Source organism: Opisthocomus hoazin, chromosome 27 (genome assembly GCF_030867145.1).
Source record: "Opisthocomus hoazin isolate bOpiHoa1 chromosome 27, bOpiHoa1.hap1, whole genome shotgun sequence".
Classification (NCBI taxonomy): domain Eukaryota; kingdom Metazoa; phylum Chordata; class Aves; order Opisthocomiformes; family Opisthocomidae; genus Opisthocomus; species Opisthocomus hoazin.
The window spans coordinates 5,945,767-5,966,010 of NC_134440.1; the positions used below are offsets into that span (position 1 = coordinate 5,945,767).

At 65.0% G+C, this 20,244-nt stretch overlaps 2 protein-coding genes across 4 annotated transcripts; one reads left to right on the forward strand and one right to left on the reverse strand.

Annotated features, from left to right (window-relative positions):
• Positions 1-239: 239 nt before the first annotated feature.
• Positions 240-6,692, forward strand: LOC104327318 (acidic leucine-rich nuclear phosphoprotein 32 family member B). Of its 2 annotated transcripts, none has more exons than XM_075444176.1 (7): positions 240-324; positions 2,709-2,858; positions 3,346-3,468; positions 4,511-4,709; positions 5,005-5,126; positions 5,559-5,613; positions 6,455-6,692. In XM_075444176.1, exons 1-7 carry the CDS (start codon positions 271-273, stop codon positions 6,541-6,543), a joined length of 792 nt encoding a protein of 263 aa, XP_075300291.1. In that variant the 5' UTR covers positions 240-270; the 3' UTR covers positions 6,544-6,692. The 2 variants fall into 2 exon arrangements, with proteins under 2 accessions (XP_075300291.1, XP_075300292.1); XM_075444177.1 differs by having other exon boundaries at positions 5,008-5,126.
• Positions 6,693-10,589: 3,897 nt separating this feature from the next.
• LOC142364532 (zinc finger protein 414-like) lies at positions 10,590-19,938 on the reverse strand. 2 transcript variants are annotated; one of them, XM_075444174.1, is made up of 9 exons: positions 19,876-19,938; positions 15,255-15,388; positions 14,616-14,717; positions 14,424-14,531; positions 14,105-14,210; positions 12,587-13,113; positions 12,153-12,203; positions 11,309-11,467; positions 10,590-10,996 (listed from the first exon to the last, which is right to left on the reverse strand). In XM_075444174.1, exons 2-9 carry the CDS (start codon positions 15,322-15,324, stop codon positions 10,920-10,922), a joined length of 1,200 nt encoding a protein of 399 aa, XP_075300289.1. In that variant the 5' UTR covers positions 15,325-15,388; positions 19,876-19,938; the 3' UTR covers positions 10,590-10,919. The 2 variants fall into 2 exon arrangements, with proteins under 2 accessions (XP_075300289.1, XP_075300290.1); XM_075444175.1 differs by lacking the exon at positions 12,153-12,203.
• Positions 19,939-20,244: the final 306 nt, after the last annotated feature.

Here is a 20,244-nt window from a genome sequence, read left to right on the forward strand (position 1 = left end):
GGCTCAGCGCAGCCGCGGCGAGGGGCGGGGCCGGCAGGGGGCGCTGCGGGGCGGGGCGGCGGGGGGGGGCGCGGCGCGGCGCTGCGCGCTGCCGGCAGGGGGCGCGGCGCGCGGCGGCCGCCTTTGTTGCCGTTGGCGCCTTCCTCGGCCGGGGCGGCGGCGGCGGCGCGCGCGGGAGGCGGCGGGCGCGGGGCGGGGCGCGTGGCGGGCGCGGGAGCGGCGCGGGGAGCTCGGGGCGGCGCGGGGAGCTGGGCTCGGGGCGGCGGGAGGATGGAGATGAAGAAGCGGCTGACGCTGGAGCTGCGCAACAAGAAGCCGGGAGAGGTACCGCGGGGTGCGGGGGGGGTGGGAACCGGGCGGGCACGTGCTGCGGGGGCGGCGCGGCGGGGGGGAGCCCGCGGGGGTCCCACAAGAGTCCCGCACGGCGGGGTGGAGGGGGACGGGGACGAGGGGCGCGGAGCGCGGCGGCGGGGAGCTTCCCCCTCCCCCCCCCCCGCTCCCCGGCATGGCGGCGCGCACGTGCGCGGCGGGGCCCGGCCCGGGGCGGTGGCGACCGGTCCCGCCCGGCCCCGTCCCGCAGCGGGGGGCGTTGGGCGGTGGGGAGGGGGGCGGCCGGGCCGGGCCGCGCCGCGCTGCCTCCCGCCGCTCCGGGGCCGCCGAGCAAGGCCGGGGCGGCCCCGAGCAGCCATGGCGGCTCGGCCATGTTCGCGGCCGCCCGGGCCTGCCCCGATCCCGCCCCGCCGGGGCCCGGGCTCCCCCCGCGGGGCGCGCTAGGGCCGGGCCCGGGGCTTTCCCCCCCCCCCAACCTCGGGGGCTGCGGGGGCCGCGCTGTCAGAGCCGCCTCAGCGCCAGCCGCGGGTTCGAGGCCCGAGCGGGGCCTTTCCGGGAGGCCCGGGCGGGAGCTGGGTGCGGGGCGCGGGCCCGGAGCGCCGGGCTGCCGCTCCCCCGGGGAAGGAGCCGAGCCGGCCCCGCACCCGGGCTCGGTTCTGCGCCTCCCGGCCAGGCCGGCCCGTCCGGCGGGGGAAGCGGAGCCGCCGTGGGGCCGGGCCCGGGGGCTGCGGCAGGGCGGCCCCCCCTTATCTGGGCCCCGCTCGGCGCCCGACCCGGCGATAGCTGGCGGCTGTCACCCGGCCTTGCGACGGGTCGCCGTGTCGCGACAGCCCGCGGCCCTGGGCGGCTTTGAAAGCAAGGCGGGAGCGTGAGGAGAACGGGCTGCGAAGGGGGCGTTCGGCGGGGGTGGGGGCGGCTTGGTGGGCGGGGAGGGGTTCGGCGGGCGAGGACGATTCCAGGGGTGGGAGCGTGGGTCCGAGCTGCGGGGGCTCGGGGTGGACGCGAGGCCTTGGGGCGACGGAGGCGAGCGGGGACGGGGACCGGAGCCGCTGCTGCTGCTGGGAGCAGCCGTCCCGGCCGCTTCGTCCCGCCGCGGTGCCTGCGCTGCGACCCCGGGCAGGGCTCCGCGCCGGGGCAGAGCTGGGCTCGGCCGGGCCAGGCCGTACCCCGGTGAGGTTCATGCTCGCCTCCGCGTCCCCCCCAACAAAGCGATGGCGGCGGAGGGGCTGGCTCTGGCCGCCTGGACACCCGCCGTGGGGACGGAGGCTGGGATCCGCTGGAAGCTTCTCTGGGGTGTTGGGGGCAAAGCGAGCTCAGCCACAGAGCTCCGGGCTGAGCCTGCTTGCTGCTCGACTCGGAGCCCCGACCGGCCGTGCCGCTGCTGGAGTTTTTAAGCGTTGGTTTGTTTGGGGCTGGTGCTGCCAGGGCGGCACAGCAGCCCTGAAACTCTGCTGCCGGTAAGGGAAAGTGATTTTAAAAGGATTCCCTAAATGCTGGCTGATCTGAGCGCGGGAGAGGTGCGAAGGAGGAACGTGGAGAGCATCACGCGGCCAAGGCTGATTTTTGCACCTTGCTGTGAGGAGCATGTGGGGTGAAAGCAAGTTTTGGGGCTGGCCTGTGAGAGCTGGGGCTCGAGCTCTCGCCTGCGCTGTGGGGGAGAGGGGGGTGCCAGGCACGTGTAACTTCCAGGTGTTTAGGGGGGAAGCAGTTCTGTGCTGGTGCTTCATGGTCCTGATGCCACGGGGGGGGTTGATTTTTGTGCTGAATTACCAGGCAGTGATGGATTCTGTGTGTGTGTAGCCTGTGCTGGGCAAAATATTAGATGCCACTGGCGGTCCTGGACTACGAGCCTGAGGTTGAGCTCATCTGCTCAGAGGCCGAGACAGATGTGTCACCTCCGTGCAGAGACTGTCACAGGGGAACGAATCCTCTGGAGACAGCTTTTCCCCAGTGGCATGAGGGAGGTTGAAGGGGACAAAACTAGGTGACCTGGTTTGGCCTCCCGTTGGTGAAGCCTGAAACGCGATTCGGAAAGCTTTTCGGTGCCCTGCGCGTGAACCGTTTCGATGCAGCCTCGTGGTTCACCCGCTTAATGCTGCTTTGCGGAGAAGGTGGACCTTGGTTGGAGCCGCGGTCGCGTGTTGTACGGCTGGTGCTGAAAGGGTGAAGTCCGAACCACCGCGAGGGGTTCTCGCCTTGTGCCCTCGCAAAAGCTGCTTGGCTTGAAGATCTTGCCTGTCGCTTACGGCGCGTAAGGAGGGCGTTCAGACGCGCGTTCTGCGTGGAAGGGCCGGTCACTGCGCCCGACGCCAGCTTGGCAGACTCGAGGTGAGGCTCAGCCGGGCGCGCTGACGGCTGCTGGGTGTCTCTGTTGGCAGGTGAAGGAGCTGGTTCTGGATAACTGCCGCTCGGACGATGGGAAGATCGTTGGTCTCTCCTCAGATTTCGAGAACCTGGAGTTCCTCAGCATGATCAACATCAACTTGCTGTCCGTCTCCAACCTCCCCAAACTTAACAAGCTCCGGAAGGTGAGTCAGACCGGTGGTCCCATCTCCAGCAGTCCTTGCCCTGAGACTTCTGCTGCCCTGTCCCGGGTGATGGTTGGTTTTCCTGCGTTTGCCAGAAAAAGGCCGTTTGATTTTGCTTTTTCTGCTGCAGCCTACAACCTGAGCAAGTGAGAGGAGTGGTTTTTTAGTAAGCGACAGAATGCTTTTGAGCTCATTGTAGCTTTAGCATCCTCTCTCTCCTGCTTTTGCTGTTATGCTACTGTCAGAAGCTTCAGTAACTTGATAAATATTTTGGATTCTAGAACATGTGGTTACAGCTAAGAGGACGTGTACCCTTGTGTCCCGCAGTACGGAGGTGGCTGGGAGTGCTGCGTTACCGTGGGAACGGGGCTTCAAGTGGTCTAACGGACAGGGTCTGGAGCTTGGGTGCCCATTGTAGCCCAGCTCTGAGGGCAATTTTATCGCGAGCCGAGACACTTTGTGACCGTGTGATATTCCCTTCTGGCAGCTGGAGCTGAGTGATAACAGGATTTCTGGTGGCCTTGAAGTTCTAGCGGAGAGAACTCCTAACCTGACACACTTGAATCTAAGCGGCAACAAGATCAAAGACATCAATACGCTGGAGCCCTTGGTGAGTGGAAGGCTGTGCTGGAACCTAAGGGATGGTGTCGTTTCCTTTGGGGAGCACGTCTGTGTGGCAGAAGTCCAACGTCTTGGTAACTGTTCCAACAGCACTTCGTGGTTCTGAAGGGGACAGATGAGTGGGTCCGGTTTGAGGCTGGGCTAATAGTTAATGGCTCCTCTGTCTGGAAACCCAGCAGCCAGTTGCTAAAAGAAGCGTGAAATTGGGCTGGATGAGTAAAACTGTGGATGCAGTGCTCAGTGTCCATCTGAGAAAGGACCGTTAATGGGTCGGATGCAGTTTGAGGTAGGTGGCACCTGGGGTGTCATGGAGATGAGTTGCTCGGACCCCGGTGAGGGTGTCCCTTGCGTCAGTCCGAAGGCCCTGCTGTGCTGTGCTGGGACCCTCTCGCCCCGGGTGCTGTCACTGCGTGCGTTGCAGGGGGTTCCCATTGCTTCTGACCTGCCCCAGAGAAGGCTCTTGCCTTGTGATCCCGACTCCGTAGCTGAAAGGTCTGATCTGGGGCGTTTGCCTCGTTAGCTGTTGCCTTTGGTTCCTCCAGGAAGGGCTTGAAACTGTTTCACTCCTCCTTTGCTTGGCCCGCGTGCAGTGCGCGGGCCTGAGCGGGAGAGTGGCTGGGGCTGTGCCGAAAGGCCCGCGGCGCGGTCGGCAGGGCTCCCCGTGCTGCGCTCCCGGGTATTTCACCTGATGTTTGGGGCAGGATGAGTCCGGCCCAGTGATTCCTCCTGCTCGGGGAGCTGGGCTTTCTGTGCTTGTTGCCTGCCCCAGTCAGAAGGGAGTGAGTGAGGTTTGCAAGTGGTTGCACAGGGAGCTGTTTCCAAGGAGGTGAAGCTAGGACGGAGGAGCTGAAGAGAAATCTTCTTTGCCTGCAGTTAGCAAGAGCAGTAACTCCTCTCCATCTGAGGAGCACCTGGTGCATGCAGAGACACTGCTGTGCTAGACCTGGGTAGCAAACCGGCCGTCCTCTGATGGCTGCCTGACCTGCGAGCAGTGCCAGCTTATAAATAATCTGATGAATTGATCTTTGCAGAAAAAGTTGCCAAACCTCCATAGTCTGGACCTCTTCAACTGTGAGGTGACGATGCTCATCAACTACCGGGAGAGCGTGTTCTCCCTTCTGCCCCAGCTCACCTACCTAGACGGGTTTGACGCTGACGACCAGGAAGCCCCTGACTCAGACCCTGAAGCAGATGGGGATGGACTGGAAGATGAGTATGAGAACGGGGAAGGTGAGGATTTTCTCCTCTTGGTTTTCTTGCTGGGGAACAACCCCTTTTCACCTTCTGCATAATCATGTTGCCAAGTAAATGGTGATTATAACTTGCTGCTAAAGTAGGGGCTGTGTGTGTGACCCCACTCCCTCCGTCGGCAGGCTGCGTAAGAACCAGCTGACGGGGCTGGGTGCTGTCCTGTCTGATTCGTGCCTGTGGCTCACGTAGCGCTGGGGTTGGCGGTGCAAGCAGATTGTCTGGGAGTAGCGAGTATTTGGGAACCATGACACTTACCTACCTCTCCTTTTGGTAGAAGGGGAGGAAGAGGATGATGAGGAGGAGGAAGATGATTTGGATGAAGAAGTCATTGATGATGAAGAAGATGAAGATGATGATCTGGAAGGTGAAGAGGAGGAGGACGGAGTAGATGATGAGGTGAGGCTCTCTGTCATTGGTATAAAGCTGCAGCGCCACGTTGCCGTGTTTGGTGGTGCGTTTGTCCCATAATCTGGTGACCCATCTGCCCCGATGGCACGGGCACCTCGGTGGGCAGCTCTGAGGAGTGCCGCCGCGCGCTCCGGCTTTCCCCCGCACGCCTTTCGACTCGTGGTCCACAGAATTTACCGGTTCAGACTTACTGCTCGGCCTGGTGCTCCCCGAGGCTTCAAGCAGTAGAGCCGTAAGCCCCCTTCGCGGGGATGCAGGAAGCTATTTAGGGGCCAGCGGCTTCTGCTGGGCTCGTACCTGCCACGCTGGGGCTAGAGCAGGGCGGGAGCAGAGGGGAAGGAAGAAGGAAGCTGTTGCTGTGGAATCAGACCTTGCTCGTGGGATGGCGGTTCTTGCAACAGTGTCTTGTTTTGACTCCAGGAGGAAGATGAGGAGGAAGATGGTGAGGACGATGAAGAAGATGAAGCTGATGATGGTGAGTCGAATCCTAACAAAGCAAGTGCTCGCAAAGCAGTCTCCACAGCCTCGCACATTTGCCTGGTTTGTAGAGCTTCCCAGGCTTCAGCGCAGGGCCCTTGTTGCCCGCAGCTTTTCCCGGATAGAAGGTGCAGCGTGTCCGCTTCGGGCACCGCTGAAGCTGTCGCTTGTGCCTCAGCTCATGCTGAGCAGTGGTGATAACCAGGGGGTCGCGCAGCCGTGGTGGGGAGACAGGTTTCAGTACCTCCTAGCACCAACCGAGCTGGGTAAGTCTGCCAAAATTAAAGAGGCAAATTGCCTAGAGACCCGGTTCTAAGGAGCTCGGACCGACAGTCCGTGCAGGAGCAGGGCTTCTGTCGCGGGAGCTCGCGTTAGCAGCGTGTGTGAGGAAACACGTCCCTCGCTCCGCTCAGCTGCAGGGAGGAGGGTGGGCGAGTCCCGGCTCCTCTGGGTGTAACGAACTGCGAGCACCTGACTGGGTGCTCACAGAGTACAGCGGCTGGCGTGACTTCGGGTGATCTCATATGAGCTAGGTCAGACGTGACTGAATTCTGCAGGTGCTACGTTTTTTGGGGGTGCTCAACAAAAAAAAGCCCGTTTTCAAGCGGCTGTTGAAATGTGGGCTGCTAGGAGGGCGTGGAAAACAGGTCGTGTCTCGTGCTAGCCCAGGCTTTTCTGGGTGCCATGAGAAGCTGGGCAGGGTGGATCTCCGCTCCGCAATGGTGCCCGTCCAGTCTGTGCTTGTTCGCCAGCAGCCGTGGCTGACGCGGCGTGAAGCTGCAGCTCGAATGCTGTTCCGCAAGACTGAGCAGGGCTTCACGCTTCGCCTCTCTTTGCAGACCTTCCACGAGGGGAAAAGAGAAAACGAACTCTAGAGGATGAAGGAGAGGAAGATCCGGAAGACGAAGAGGACGATGAGGATGACTGATCCGAGCGAGCCAATCAGTTTTACAGACTATGACTGTGCTTGTCTTAACCTCCCCGTTGTGTCTATGTGAGACTGTAAATCCCCGTCTCCCACTCCTCCCCCCTTTGTATGGCTGCAGCGCCCACAATATATTTTTTTAAGATGTAGAATACTGTAGGCATTCAGGGGAATCTTCCATACAAGGCTCACTTTCTCACAAGTATCTCATGACCAAAGGCTTTCTCCGTTCTGTGGTTTGTGCAGCAGTTTGCAAAAAAAAAAAAAAAAAAAAAAAAGAAAAAAAAAGAAACAAAAAAAAAAAGAGAAAAAAAAAATATTCCTCCTAGGGTATCTTTCGTGTCTGAAATCAGCCTTGCCACACTGGACCCAGAGCTCCAGCTCGCCACCCCGCCTGACAGCAGCGTTTGCCGTCCGCAGGCCCTCGGACCAGCTCGCTGAAGACGCTGGAGCCGTCCCGAGCAGTGGGTGCTGATCTGATTCATCGAAACGGACTCGAAGCGAAATGATCGCTGAGGTCTCTCTGAGCAGAAGTAATGGTGATGTGATCTCTGGAGATGCTTGAAGATACTTTAGTGCTGGGGACGGGGGTTGCCTGGGGTCTCGGGGAGGGGGGGGTTCGCTGCTTGCAAGACCCAGTACCTCTGAGGATGCACCTTGCAGTAGCCCTGCTCTTACTTTCCTGTTTTTTTATAAACTGGAATATTTTTCCCGGTGGCCACCTACTGACTTTCACTTGGCCGTCCCAAGTCAGTCGGATTTTTGCGGCTGTGACGAGGCTTCTCGCCGCCCCGTGGCAGCCTCTGCCTTTAGGAAGGGATAGGAAAGGGCAGGCGGAGGGATACTGCGCTTCTCAAACCCCGTTTGGCGCTGTACAGAACACGTTCAGCCAGTATCACTGTGATGCACCTAACTCGGCGTTCCCCGGGAGACCGTGTTAGCCTATATATTCTCAGGGTCCTTCTGCTAGCGAGTACCAGCTCTGGACAGTGGCCTCAGTGCTCGCCTGGCGTACGCATCCTCCTCCTCCTCTTCCCGTTCCAGCACGAAGAGCAGCGCAGCCAGCAGGGATCCAGCTCGCTCCCACTGGTCTTTGTGCTCTGTGGGAGCACGGACGCTGCCGCACAGCCTGCGTCCCCCCACCCTGCAGGAGCTGGAAGGGGAAAGGGGGGGATTTGGCCAGGTCTGGGTCTCTGACCCCTTGCCCACCCTTCCTCTGCCCAGAGGTGCCCAGCCAGCGCGGCCGTGAGCTGCTGGGGAGAACTGGCCCCGCGGCATCGCGGGATGGGGACTGGTGGGTGCTGGGTGCCAGAGAGCCGTGCTGGGCCGGGGGGAACCGCTCTCCCTCCCGCTGCTGAGGCTCTGGGGGGGGGGGTCGCGGAGGCACTGGCACTTTGTGGCGGTCCCGGGGTGGCTCTGGGCGATCTGTTGGCACCCGGCGCTCGGCCCGGAGACCCGCGGCGGTTGCTGCGGAGGAGTGGTGTGTGTTGCAGCACATCCGAGGTTCTGTTGCTTTGTTCTTGCTGTTGTCTCTCGCGTTGTACAGTAGCTGTGACCATTCGGAGAAGAACTAGTCCTGTAAAATGCAAACTGAGTAACTTATAAATGTTAAAGGAATTTTTAAAAGAAATTTCAGAGCAGCAGTTACTTCTAATTTTTCCCTGCATTTTTAGCAGATTGTATGGATTTTATATTAGCCTAGTAACTGTCAGGTTTTGATTGGTCAGACTAGTCCCAGAAATAAGGATCTCCAGCCCTTTTGTATCTTTTGTTACAAAATTTGGATAAAACTTTTAATAAAGACTTCAGTTTTTAAAAATCCATTGCACTGAACCTTGTCTTCGCTGCCTCTGCTCTAGGAAGCTCCGAGCTGCAGCCAGCCTGCGGGAACGCGGGCTGGAAGGCTCGGGGCAGTTCTTGGAGCGGTGAGCGTCCTGTCCCCCAGCATGGCCCAGTTTGGCGCTGAGCCCCAGCTGGGGGGATGCTCGGTAAGCGCAGCTCAGCTCGGGGGCTGATCTGGGAGCTCAGGGCTGCTGGTGGGGTGAGGATGGGGACGGAGCGGGGGCTCTGGTGTGTGGTGGGGAGGCACAGACCCCCCTTAGTCCCAACATGATCGCTCTGCCTTCGGAGGCGGCCGCAGCCGTGCTCCCAGGGTCGCGGAGAGGCTGGGGAGGGGTCCTGCTCCTGGGTGTTAGGGTGGGCACCCGCGTTCTGCCCCGGAGGGGGAAGCTGGGTGCTGGGGTACGAGCACAAGGCAGGGAGGAGCTGGGGGGGCTCAGGGCAGCTGCCTGTGCCTGGCTGTTGGGGGGGGGGGTTCTGAGCTGTGCCCGATGCCACGGTGCTCCCCCCTCGCCGGGAGCTGGCGGGGGTCCCTCGCCTTGCTGGGGCTGCGTGGTCCTGCTCGGGCTCTGTGACGAGCTGCTGCTCCGTCAGGTCTCAGCAGTCAAGGGCTTCAGCTCGGGTTCTCGCTTCAGCGTGTCTGGCCCCCTGCTCGGGGCCTGTGGCAAAGGTGGAGGGGGGGGGGGGTCTGTGCTGGGTGGGGGTCAGCCCCAGGCCCTGCGTGACCCCCGAGCCGGAGACAGAGCAGTGCTGTGGCCGCTCCCAGCCCCACTCCTCACTGCCAGCTTGGGAGCTGCTGTATCCCGCTGCTGCCTGGGCATCCCCCCCCACCCTACTGCATATGGGTGAGGCCCGCCCCCTTTCAAATACAGCCCCCCCCCCCCCCCCCCCCCCGCCCCTTCCCACCCACATGGGCAACTGTGGGGCCACCCCAATGCAGCCGGGAGCCCCATGGATGGAGACAGCAGCGCTGGAGCTGCAGCTCTGTCTGTCCGGCCTGGTTTGTCCATCCAGCTGGCTCTCCAGTTCACCCAGTTTCTCGCCATCCTTGTCCGGGGCCAATGACACTCCCCCCCCCCCCCCCCCCCCCCCCCCCGCCCCCTCCCCCCCCCCCCGGTTGGTGAAGGCATCGTGGCCAGGCTGCCCAAGACAGAGGCGCAGGTGGGGGTCGATGGTGGTGGTCCTGGGTGCTGCTCACCCATGCAGGTGGAAGGCATGGGTCCCCCAGCCCCTCCTGCCCCCCCCCGTCACGGGGCAGAGCTGCGGGTGCTGGGGCTCTGCTCTGTGCCCCCCTGCTTGGCGCACCCACTGGGGCTGCCAGCGGTGGGCTAGGGAGGGGAGATGGGAGAGTGGACCCCCCCCCCCCCCCCCCCCCCGGACCTGTGTTCTGGGGTGAATGAAACCGGGAAAGGGGCAGCTCCAGGGCTGAGCTGGGGTGGGAGCTCCCCTGGGGTTTGTGTCCCCTCCCGGGGCTGGCAGCAGCAGAGCAGTGAGGTGCCAGCAGCAGCACCTAACTCCAGGGTGTGGAGAAACGGGGTGCCGGCGGCAGCACCCAACTCCAGGGTCAGCACAGTGGGGTGCTGGCTGCAGCACCCAGCTCTGGGGTGCTCCGGCGCTTCCGTCCCTTGCTGGCACCCGGCCGGCGAGGCAGCGTGGGCAGCGGCACGCAGCGACATGCCTTCGCTCAAACCCGTTTGCAGCAAACTTTTCACCTTGCTGGGATGGGGCCGGCACCCGCGCGGGTGCAGTGGGGCCTGGGGAGCCCTGGGTGGGAAGGTGCGGCTGCTTGGCTCCCACGGGGGGGGTGGGGGGTGGGGGGTGGTGGTGTGTGTGTCGTGCAGCCCCCCCAGGGCTGTTGGAGCCATTGGGGTGGAGCTGGGGCCCTGTTCTCCCCTCGCTGCCTGGTGCTGAGCAGCGTCCTGGCCCCCCTGGCTGGGGTGGGGTGGGGGCAATGGCCGGGTACCGAAGCCAGCTGGGTGCTGGAGCAGGGGGCTGAGGTCCTGCACTGGCTCGGGTGCCCAACCTGGGTGCTGGGGTGCAGCTGGCAGAGGCTCCAGCTCCGCTCCCCAGGAGCCCTTCATGGTTTGGGACGTGTTCACATCCCCCCATCTGCCCCCTCCCTTGGGGGGGGGGGGGGGCATTCTCAGGGGCAGCCCCGCTCCCCCAGCGCCGCGGGGACCGACAGAGGCTCGCCCGGCTGCCGCTCCTGTACAATTCCCATTTATTATTTTGAGTCCGCGAACTCCTGAGCAACCTACGGGGCTCCCCCGGCACCCCCGGAGCCGAAGCAACGGAACCTTTAGGAGAGGGAGCCGTGGGGGTTCGGGGGGCTTCGAGTTTCCGAGAGGGGAGGGTAGAAATTCAAGAGGAAAAAAACCCCCAGCCCCCGCTGTGCCCCCCCCATGCTGGGGGATGCTCCCGGTTCCCGGGCAGGGGGTCCCTGTCCTGGCACGGTGGGAGGGGGCTGTGCGGTGCCCCCCTGCCCGGCCGGAGGGGAGCGCTGGGGAGGCGCAGGAGCAGTCCCACGGGAGCCAGGGCCATCAGAGCGGGGAGTAGAGGGAGTTCTCCATCTCCGGCGTCAGCTTGGCGTGGAAGGAGGCGATGCCCACCCCGAAATCTGGAGGGAGAGGGAAGAGAGCCGTCAGCACCCCGGCCGAGCCCCTCGCACCCTAGGTCCTGTGGGAGGCTGCTCAGGGGCTGGCACCCAGCTGGGGGTACACGCACAGACCCCTCCCAGGGGTCTCCTCCCCATCGCTGGGGAGCCAGGAGCTCGAGCCCAGTGCCCACCCAGCAGCCAGTGTTCCCCCCCCCCCCAAAAGGGCAGCGGGAGTGGGGTACGCGTTGCCAGCACGGGGCAGTTTGAGCCCCTTCCCCACGAGCATCCCGGCAGTGGGGGTCCCTCCCGCCACCCCCCACCCCGGGACCGTACCCATCTCTGCGTCCAGGCGCCCGGGCGGCGGGGGGTTCTTGCGGTGGTCCTCGATGTGCAGGGTCATCTCCTCCCGCGACGCCGCGGAGTAAGGGCACTGCATGCAGGTGTAGCGGCCCCGCGTGTGCTCCCACACGATGCGGCTGTTGGAGGGGTGCCCTGCAAGGACGGGGCGAGGAGGGAAGCACAGCGCTCGCCCACCCCCGGCTGCGCCCGGGACCTCCCCACCAGCTGGAGCCAGGCGAAGCGGCAGCGCAGGGTGCAGGGCCGCTGGCCCCGGGTGCCAGCTGCGTCGTGCTGGGTGCTGTGGGGCTCGCATCGGCCGGTGCTATGGGGGCAGGAGCCCCCCCGGCTCTGAGCCCCACATGCACACAGGACCCCTCCCCACGGGGGGATCCCCAAATCTGGGAGCAGGGAGCGAGACTGTGCCCCCCAGCCCCGACCTCCCTTTGCCTGTCGCCTCTCTGCACCCCCACAGAGCACAGGGCAGCAGTTTCCAGCCCGGTCTCGGGGTGTCTGGGGGGGGGGAGGGGCTCGAGCCCAAGCCGCTGCTGCAGCTCCTTCTCCTGCTGCTTCTGCCCACGGGCACCGGAGGAACCAGGCTCAGCGGTTCCCAGGGGTGCAGCCGGCGACTCCCCCACCTCCGAGCCTACCTGGGCAGCGTCCCCTCTCCACGCAGCCCCCGAAAACGAGGGAGCCTGCCCTCCCCCTCTGCTCTCCGGGGAGCATCATGGCACCCCATGGAGCCTCTTCCATCCCCTATGGCCCCCCCCCCGCCACCCACCACTGTCCCCCCCTCCCCAGTGACAGAAAGCAGCCCCCAACCAGTAGGTACCAAACTAACCTGGAGTCACTCCTGAGCCAAAGCATGGGAGGAGTGGGCTGACACTCACACCTGCGGAGGGAATCGAGGGGCAAGACAAGCATTAGGTCTTCCCCTCCCTGGGGAGGGGGGGACGTGGGGGGGCAGGCCTGGCCCGGCCCCCCGCCTCGCACCCCCAGCACGCCGGGGAGCAGCAGGGCTGGGAAAATTTGGAGGCTTGGTGGTTTTTTTTTTGTTTTGGTGGTTGCCGGTGCTTTCTCCAATTGAGCATCCCTCGGGGTGGGATGGAGCGAGGGGGGTGGGGGTGGGATGGGGCTGGGGGGGGGGTCCGGCGTGGCCCCACATGGGGCCGGAAGGACGGGGATCCTCGGCTGGCCGATGGCGGGTCCTCCTCGGGAGCTGCTGGTCAAGGCGGGAGCAGAAGAAGGTTTGCCCGAACGGCCCCGTGCGCTCACCTTGGCTTTTCTTCCAGACGGCGTTGGAGACGGGGGGGCCGTGGCCCGGCGCGTAGGGCCGGAGGCGATGCTGCGCCGGGGGCTGGGGCAAGCCGTAGGGCGAAGGGGGCACGTAGGACAGGAACGGCCCCGGCACCGAGGAGGGGGACGGCCCCGAGAACCGAGTCAAGGACGACGACCCGAAAAGGCTGGGCTCCAGCAGCGGGAAGGGGTGGGGGGCCGGCGAGACCAGCGGCAGCGAGCCGGGCAGCTCGGCGAGGCTGGTGGGGACCGCGGCGGGGGCCGCCGGGACAGTGTCCGCGCCGGGGAGGATGGCTTCTTTCTCCGGGGGACGGATAACGCTGGGGACTTTGGGCAGCCCCTCGGGTGGCTTGGCCGGGGGCTCCTTCTCCGGGGCGGAGGTAGTGGGCAGGAGGGGCTTTTCGGCTTTGGGGGGCGGCGCGGGGCTGCTGGCACTGTCAGAGCAGACGTGCAGGTGCTTGAAGAGGGAGCGATGTGTCCGGAAGCGCAGCATGCAGTTCTCACACCTGCGAAGCCACCGAGGAGGCCATCAGCACACGGGTACCGCTCCCCACGGCATCGCCCCCCACCCCCCCGCACCTCAGCCCTGGGGTCTGCTGCCGAGATGGGGGGGTCTGCAGGGAGATCACAGAATCACAGAATGGTGGGGGTTGGCAGGGCCCTCTGTGGGTCCCCCAGCCCAACCCCCTGCCCAAGCAGGGTCACCCAGAGCAGGCTGCACAGCACCGCGGCCAGGCGGGGCTGGAATATCTCCAGAGAAGGAGACTCCACAGCCTCCCTGGGCAGCCTGGGCCAGGGCTCCGTCACCCTCAGAGGGAAGAAGTTCTTCCTCGGGTTCAGCTGGAGCTTCCTCTGCTCCAGTTTGTGCCCGTTGCCGCTTGTCCTGTCGTTGGGCACCACTGAACAGAGTCTGGCCCCGTCCTCCTGACCCCCACCCTGCAGATATTTAGAGGCATTTCTAAGGTCCCCTCTCAGCCTTCTCTTCTCCAGGCTGAACAAGCCCAGCTCCCTCAGCCTCTCCTCGTAGGAGAGATGCTCCAGTCCCCTCATCATCCTCGTAGCCCTGCGCTGGACTCCCTCCAGTAGCTCCTCATCTTTCTTGAACTGGGGAGCCCAGCACTGGACACAGCACTGCAGATGGGGCCTCACCAGGGCAGAGCAGAGGGGGAGGAGAACCTCTCTGACCTGCTGGCCACACTCCTCGTGATGCACCCCAGGATCCCATCGGCCTTCTTGGCAGCCAGGGCACGCTGCTGGCTCCTGGTCACCCTGTCATCCCCCAGCACACCCAGGTCCCTCTCCGCAGAGCTGCTCTCCAGCAGGGCCGCCCCAGCCTGTACTGGTGCCTGGGGTTGTTCCTCCCCAGGTGCAGGACCCTGCCCTTGCCCTTGTTGAACCTCATCAGGTTCCTCTCTGCCCAACTCTTCAGCCTGTCCAGGTCATGCTGAATGAATGAGATGGCGGCGCGGGATGGGGACGGGGAGCAGCGGGACTCACTTGAAGTAGCGGTTTGGCTTGTAGTGCACCTTCATGTGGGCCATGAGGTCCTGCATGCTGGGGAAGGTCTCTGCGCAGCCCAGTGTGGGGCACTGGAAGGTTTTGCCTGAGCAAAGAAATAGGGCAGAGATTCAGCACCAGCCCGGCAGCAAGACCCCACCAGTGGAGCTCCAGCACCTCCCACGCTCTCCCCGCTCCCGCCCGGCGCTGGGCAGCACGTCCCAGAGGAACAGCCACCAGCTCAGCTTCACGCCCCGCTTCGCAACCTCCCGGTGGAAAAAGGGCCACCCTGAAGCGACGCAGGGTGTCCCAGCCTTACCCTCGAGGGACTGCGTGGGTCTGTAGTGGACCCTGAGGTGGTCCATCAGCTCCTGCATGCTGGGGAAGGCCAGTTTGCAGCCGTAGCTTGAGCACTGGTAGTGTTTTCCTGGAAGGAGACGGATCGGTTGGCATCGTCCCTGCCCCGGCCGTGGCCGTCACCTCCCCGGGGCAGGGCCGGGGCTCAGCTCACCTGGGACAGGTCTGCGCTTCAGCGGCCGCAGGTCCTGGGCTGGGGTCCCTCCGCTCCCCACCACCGGCATCGGGGCGCCGGGCAGAGCCGCTTCGCTGCAACCTGCCGGGGAGAGGCCGTCGGGCAGAGCGGGCAGTGCAGGCAGCAGCCACCCTCAGCCCCTGCCCACACCGCGTCCCTCACAGCATCCTTCAGGTCGGGAAAGACCTCTGAGACCGTCAAGTCCAACCGTCAACCCAACGCCACCACGCCTGCCAACCCACGACCCGAAGTGCCACATCCCCAGGTTCTGTGAACCCCTCTTTGCCCTCCCTCCTCCCCTTTACAGTGGGGGTGCCGGCAGTTGGGGGGGGGTCTGGCTTGGAAGGGGCCAGAGGGGCAGGAGCCCTGCGGGGTGGTTAGATGGGAGGTTCTTTGCTCTAGAAAAAGCTCCTGGTACGAAGGCAAAGCGCAGTGGGGTGCTGAACGCGCTGGGTGACGCCGCGTGCACCCCCGCGCAGACCCTCGGGGTGCCCCCCGCCACCCCTCTGCGGTGGGAGTCAGCCAAGGGGACCTCACAGCAACCAGAGCAACGGCTTCTCCCCCTCTCAGCCCGCCCCGACCCCTCTTGCCAACCTCCCCGGGGCACAAGGCACTCACCTGCCCCCTCTCCGGCGTATTTGCCCCCCGGGGAGACGGTGGGTGCAGCCTCGTCCTTCTCCGTCTTCATGGCGGGGCCGGTGGTGGGTGCGGGGCGAGGCGCGCGCCGGCGACAGCGTCTGCTCCCGGTGATGCTGCACCGAGCGCAAGGGCGAGAGGTTAAAGCCTGGCACGGGGCGATGCTGACTGCCTCCTCCTCCTCCTCCTCCTCCTCCTCCTCGGTGCCCCGTGGCTGCCGGACCGACCGTCCCGCCCGGGGACCTCCCAGGCCAAGCTGGCAGGAGGTCCCGGTATAACAGGGGCTTTGCCACATCTCTGCGAGGGGGGTGCTTCGTGCATGGCCCCCCCAAGAGGAGCAGCCGCCGGGCTTTGAAGCCAGAGCCGTCATCGTCCCTTCCCACTTTTCCCAGCCCAGGGATGGTCCACAAACTCCCCCCGAAAGGTCCCCCCCAGTTGCCAGCCGGTGCAGCCCACCCCACGCATCGCCCCACCCCCGCGCCGGGGTAAGGTCCAGCGCACAGCATCTACGGTCAAACCCCCCCCCAAAACCACGGGACCCCCCTCCCCGGGGCCCCAGCGCTGCCGAAGCAGGGACTGCAGCAGCTGCTCCGGCCTCTCCCGCTCCCGGCCAGGCCGGGGGTCTCGCCGGGTGCTCCCCCAGCCCCCCCCACCCCGCAGCTTCGGAGGGTTTCCCCGCCAAGAGGAGCAGCGGGTCCCACTGCACGACCGGGAGCGTCGGCAGCAGGGCCCGATGCCCAGCCGATGGGCGCGTGGGGACGGCTCCTGCACATCACATGTTCCCCAAAATTAAATTGGCTTGGCCTCACGGAGCCTCGGCGCGAGGCTTCAACATGCAAAAGCCAACACCAGGTCCCAGCAAGAAGCATCCAGTAAGTCCCTCACTTTGGGAGGTTTCTCATTAGTGTCTTAAGGTCAAAGTTAAAAAGAAAATAATAATAATAATAAAAACAACAATAATAATGATGATGGTGGTGATGATGATGATGATGGTAAATCAGCACTGGGGCTGTGGAGTGGCTCCAACACGTACATCTGTAGTTGGCGAGAGGGTTCATGGTTCCCCAAGAGCTCAGCGACTCCCAGCACCGTCGCTGGGGATCGGCCGCATCCGTCCACCCGTCCCCGCCCGGCCTCACCGGCCCTGCCCGCTCGCATCTGCTCGAGCGGCGTTTTCCCAGTTTGTCCAGTCCGCCCCGGCTCCCAGCCGGCCACGCACCCCGGCAAAGGCGGGCTCAGCGCCTGCTCCTGCAGCAACCGGCAGCGCTGGGATCGCAGCCCGGCGGGCAAAAAATCGGAGCATGGGGGGGGAAATCCACGTGGGATTATTCCTGCGGCTGCCCCCAGGCTTGCGGCTTTGTTTCGGGGTTGCCTGGTTTTTTGTTTTTGTCGTTGTTTTCCCAGCTTGGCGGCTTCTGCCAGCGCTGCAGGATGCGACCGGCTGTGGGGGGCTCAGCCCGCGAGCCGGGGGCCGAGCGTGTCCCGGGAGGGGGAATGCAGCCCTGGCTGGAGGGGCTGGCTGGCTCGGTCCGCGCGCAGAGGGATGGCTGGGGCGGGGTGAACACCACGCAGAAAGTTCGCGGCAGCTTTGCTGGAGCTTGGCTTTATCAGGTGGGGGAAAAGCAGTTTTGCTGGGGAAAAAAAAAAAAATCACAGGAAAGGGGGGGAAAGCGTCTCCTGGTGCCGCGTCCGTGTGGCACTGCCGCGTTTCGGTGGCCGTCCCTGCAGCGGCGGGGCTTCGGTGCTGCCGGAGCATTCACCAGCAGTGCGAATGCTCGAGGCCGCAGCGAACCGTCCCCTGGTCCCCGCTGGAAACCCCGACTGGGGATCAACCCCCGATGCCCCCGCCGGTCCCCAGCGCGGCTGACGGTGCCCCGGGACCGACGGTCTCCGTCCGACAGCCTCCAGGCAAGGCTGCCAAGGAGCCGGACCCCCGCTGCACCGAGAGCTCAGCAGGAGCACAGGCAATTTTTTTCAAGTCCATTTTTCAAGAAACCAGGAAATTCTTCCTCGGCAGCATCGCAGCAGGGCTGTTGGCTCCCGGCGCTCCAGGGTCAAACCCAGCAGAGCCTTCGGATGTTACAGCTCGTGCCGAAACCTCCCTCCTCTCCCTCTCGGATGCGCTGTCTGATGCCGCTCTCCATTTCCCGGTAGCGGGCAGTACGCCTGAGATGTGTTTTAAGCTGATTTTTCTCCGGGAAAGCTAGGATAAACGCCTCTCGGGTAGGTCTGGTGAGGGCAGGGAGCTGGACGCGGGCGCAGGACCGACGTCCCCCCGGAGCTGCCCAACGCGGGCGCGCTTTCAGCAGCGGACGTGACGGCAGCACTGCGGCATCGCCACGTGCTCAGCCCAGGCCTGAGTTTTTGGGGAGCCGGTGGCACTGTATCATCTGGCTGTCCTTTGTCACCTCCCAAGGGATGGTGTCCCAACACTTCTCATTCTCCGGGATCCCCCGTTCCGCAACCCTGAGGACACTGCTCCAACCCAGGTGCTGCTCAGCTGCCACCATTCCCATCCCCAGTGACCGATGCGGTGACCGGTGATGTGACAGTCCCAGCACCGCCGCAAACCCTGCCCTGGACACCCGAATCCCGGAGCCTCCGCAAATTCGGCATCGCTGTCTGCAGGGTGTCCCTGCCACAGGTTCGGTCTCTCTGAAAACCCGCCGGCACCCAACTCCCTCGCTCCGCACCCCGCGGTGAACGGCGACCCCGGAAAAATCCTTTTGGGGGGCTGACAGCGACGGGGCTGAGCAGGAGGGCTGGCACCCACCGCTCACCCCGAGCAACCTCCAGCGCTGCTTCCATTAATAATTAATACAGCTCATCCCCCTCAAACGAACCAGGGGCTTTACACATATCGCCAAGCACAGAAGACTTATACAAACCCGCCCCGGGAAGATAAATGGGAGAAATAATCCTGTTTGAGCATTTTCCGTATGATCTGCAGCCAGAGGTGGAAGAGGCTTCCTGCAACGCAGCTCCTCGGCGGCGGCGATGAGAGACAAAGGCTCCCAACGAGGGGCTCATGTGATCGCGCGGCCGGCGAGCGCCGAGCGGCGCGGAGGGAGGAAACCCGGGCTGCGACAGCAGCTCGGCCCCCGCCAGCACAGCGAGCCCCCGGCCGCCCCGGCCGCCGCTCACGGGGTCGAAACGCGTGTTGTCAATTAAAATCCACGTCGTAAATCCTCCCGCTGCCTTCAGACGTCATGGGGAGCCCTGCAAGAGCAGGGGAGCAGGGGGGGAAGATGCTCCGGGCGTCTCTGTCACCCGCTGCCTCGCAGCCGTGGGCTTCGCGATGCCCAGCGCAGCTTGGGTGCCCTCATCCCAACTCGGGCTGGAGCAAAGCCGCTGCCTCGATGTTTTACCCATCTGCCTCGCTCCGAGGGCAGGTTGCCTGCTTCCCAACTCGGAAAATCTGCCCAGAGAGCCCCGCGGAGCCCACCCCGAGCCCGGCTGGGCATCAAGGGGATGAGCGCTGAGCCCTGTCCCCATGGCGGGCGCAGGGGCAGCTCGGCCAAGACCCCGCTGTGGTTCCTGGGGAAACAGTGTTCAGCTTTCCTGGGCAGTGCGGGGGTCCCTGCCAGCCCCCTTGGCTCACCCCAGGCTATTGGCGACCCAGAAGAGCCGTGCTGCCGTTTCCCCACGTCCTCGCACCATCCTGGTGCCCACCTTCACCTGCTTGCCCGCGGCTGGCCGACCCACCAGGCTACATCAGCTCTTCAGCTGGGAAAAAAACCCCTCTTCACCTTCAGGAGCCACCTGGGGAGGACGGACCTTGTCCCCCAGCCCGGATAACGCTGACCCCTAAGCTGGCGGCCCCGGTCAAGCTCACCCCACGGCCCAGAGCCCCCTCACAGCCACAGCCCCCAGCCCCACAGCAACCAAGCGGCTCCCACCAGTGCGGGAAGATGGGGAGAGCGCGGGGAGACCCCGGTGGGCGCAGCCCCGGGGTGCTCGGGGCGACGAAGCGGGGCCGGGGGCTCCCACGGGCCGCCCACCTCTGCGAGGACGGGGGGCTAGCGGCTCCCGTGGCGAGCCGGCCCTGCGCTACGAGCCCCACAGCCGGCAGCCCCCATGGCTGGCAGCCCCCCCCCATGGGCAGCAGCCCCATGGCGAGTGGTTTCTGTGGCTGGTAGCCCCCCCCGGGTAACCCCCCACGGCTCCTAGCCCCACAGCCGGCAACCCCATGGCTGGCAGCCCCCCCCCATGGCTGGCAGCCCCCCCCCATGGGCAGCAGCCCCATGGCGAGTGGTTTCCGTGGCTGGTAGCCCCCCCCCGGGTAACACAGCCACGGCTGCCAGCCCCTGCGGGCAGTGACACAGCCACGGCTGCCCCGCCCCCGGCTAGTGGCCCCGGTCAGCTGCAGCCCCCCGTGGGCAGCAGCCCCGCGGGCAGGCAGGGGGGCTTTCCCCGGAGCCCCCCCACCTCCCCAGCCCCCGGTGCACGTCCCGGCTCCCCGCAAAACCCCGCTACCCCCGCCGGTACCGCCACTGCCCCCGGGGCCGCCCCCCCCCCCCCCCACTGGTGCCCCCCCGGTTCCGCGCCCCCTTCCCGCTGGTCCCGGTCCCCCCCCCGGTCCGCGCCCCCCCCCCCCCCGTACCGGGGCTGCGGCTCAGCAGCGGCGGGGCCGCGGGGCCATTTTCTGCGCGGAGCTGTCGCGAGAGCTGCGGGGGGGGGGGGAGGAGCGGTGCGGAAGGGGGGGCGGGGGCTGCGCGGGTTTGCGTTAGCCCGGCCCGGTGCCTCCCACACCCCCCCGGCCGGTTCTCCCGGGTGTTTTCGCAGCCCCCTCCGGTGCCGGCAGCGGGAGCGCTCCGCACCCCGGGGCCTGCGGGAGGCTGGAGCGTCCCGGGGGTCTTCGGAGCGCTCCGGGGGTCTTGGAGCATCCCAGGGTCGGCAGAGCATCCCGGGGGGCTCAGAGCATCCCAGGACCTTGGAGCATCCCGAGATCATCAGAGCATCCTGGGGGTCT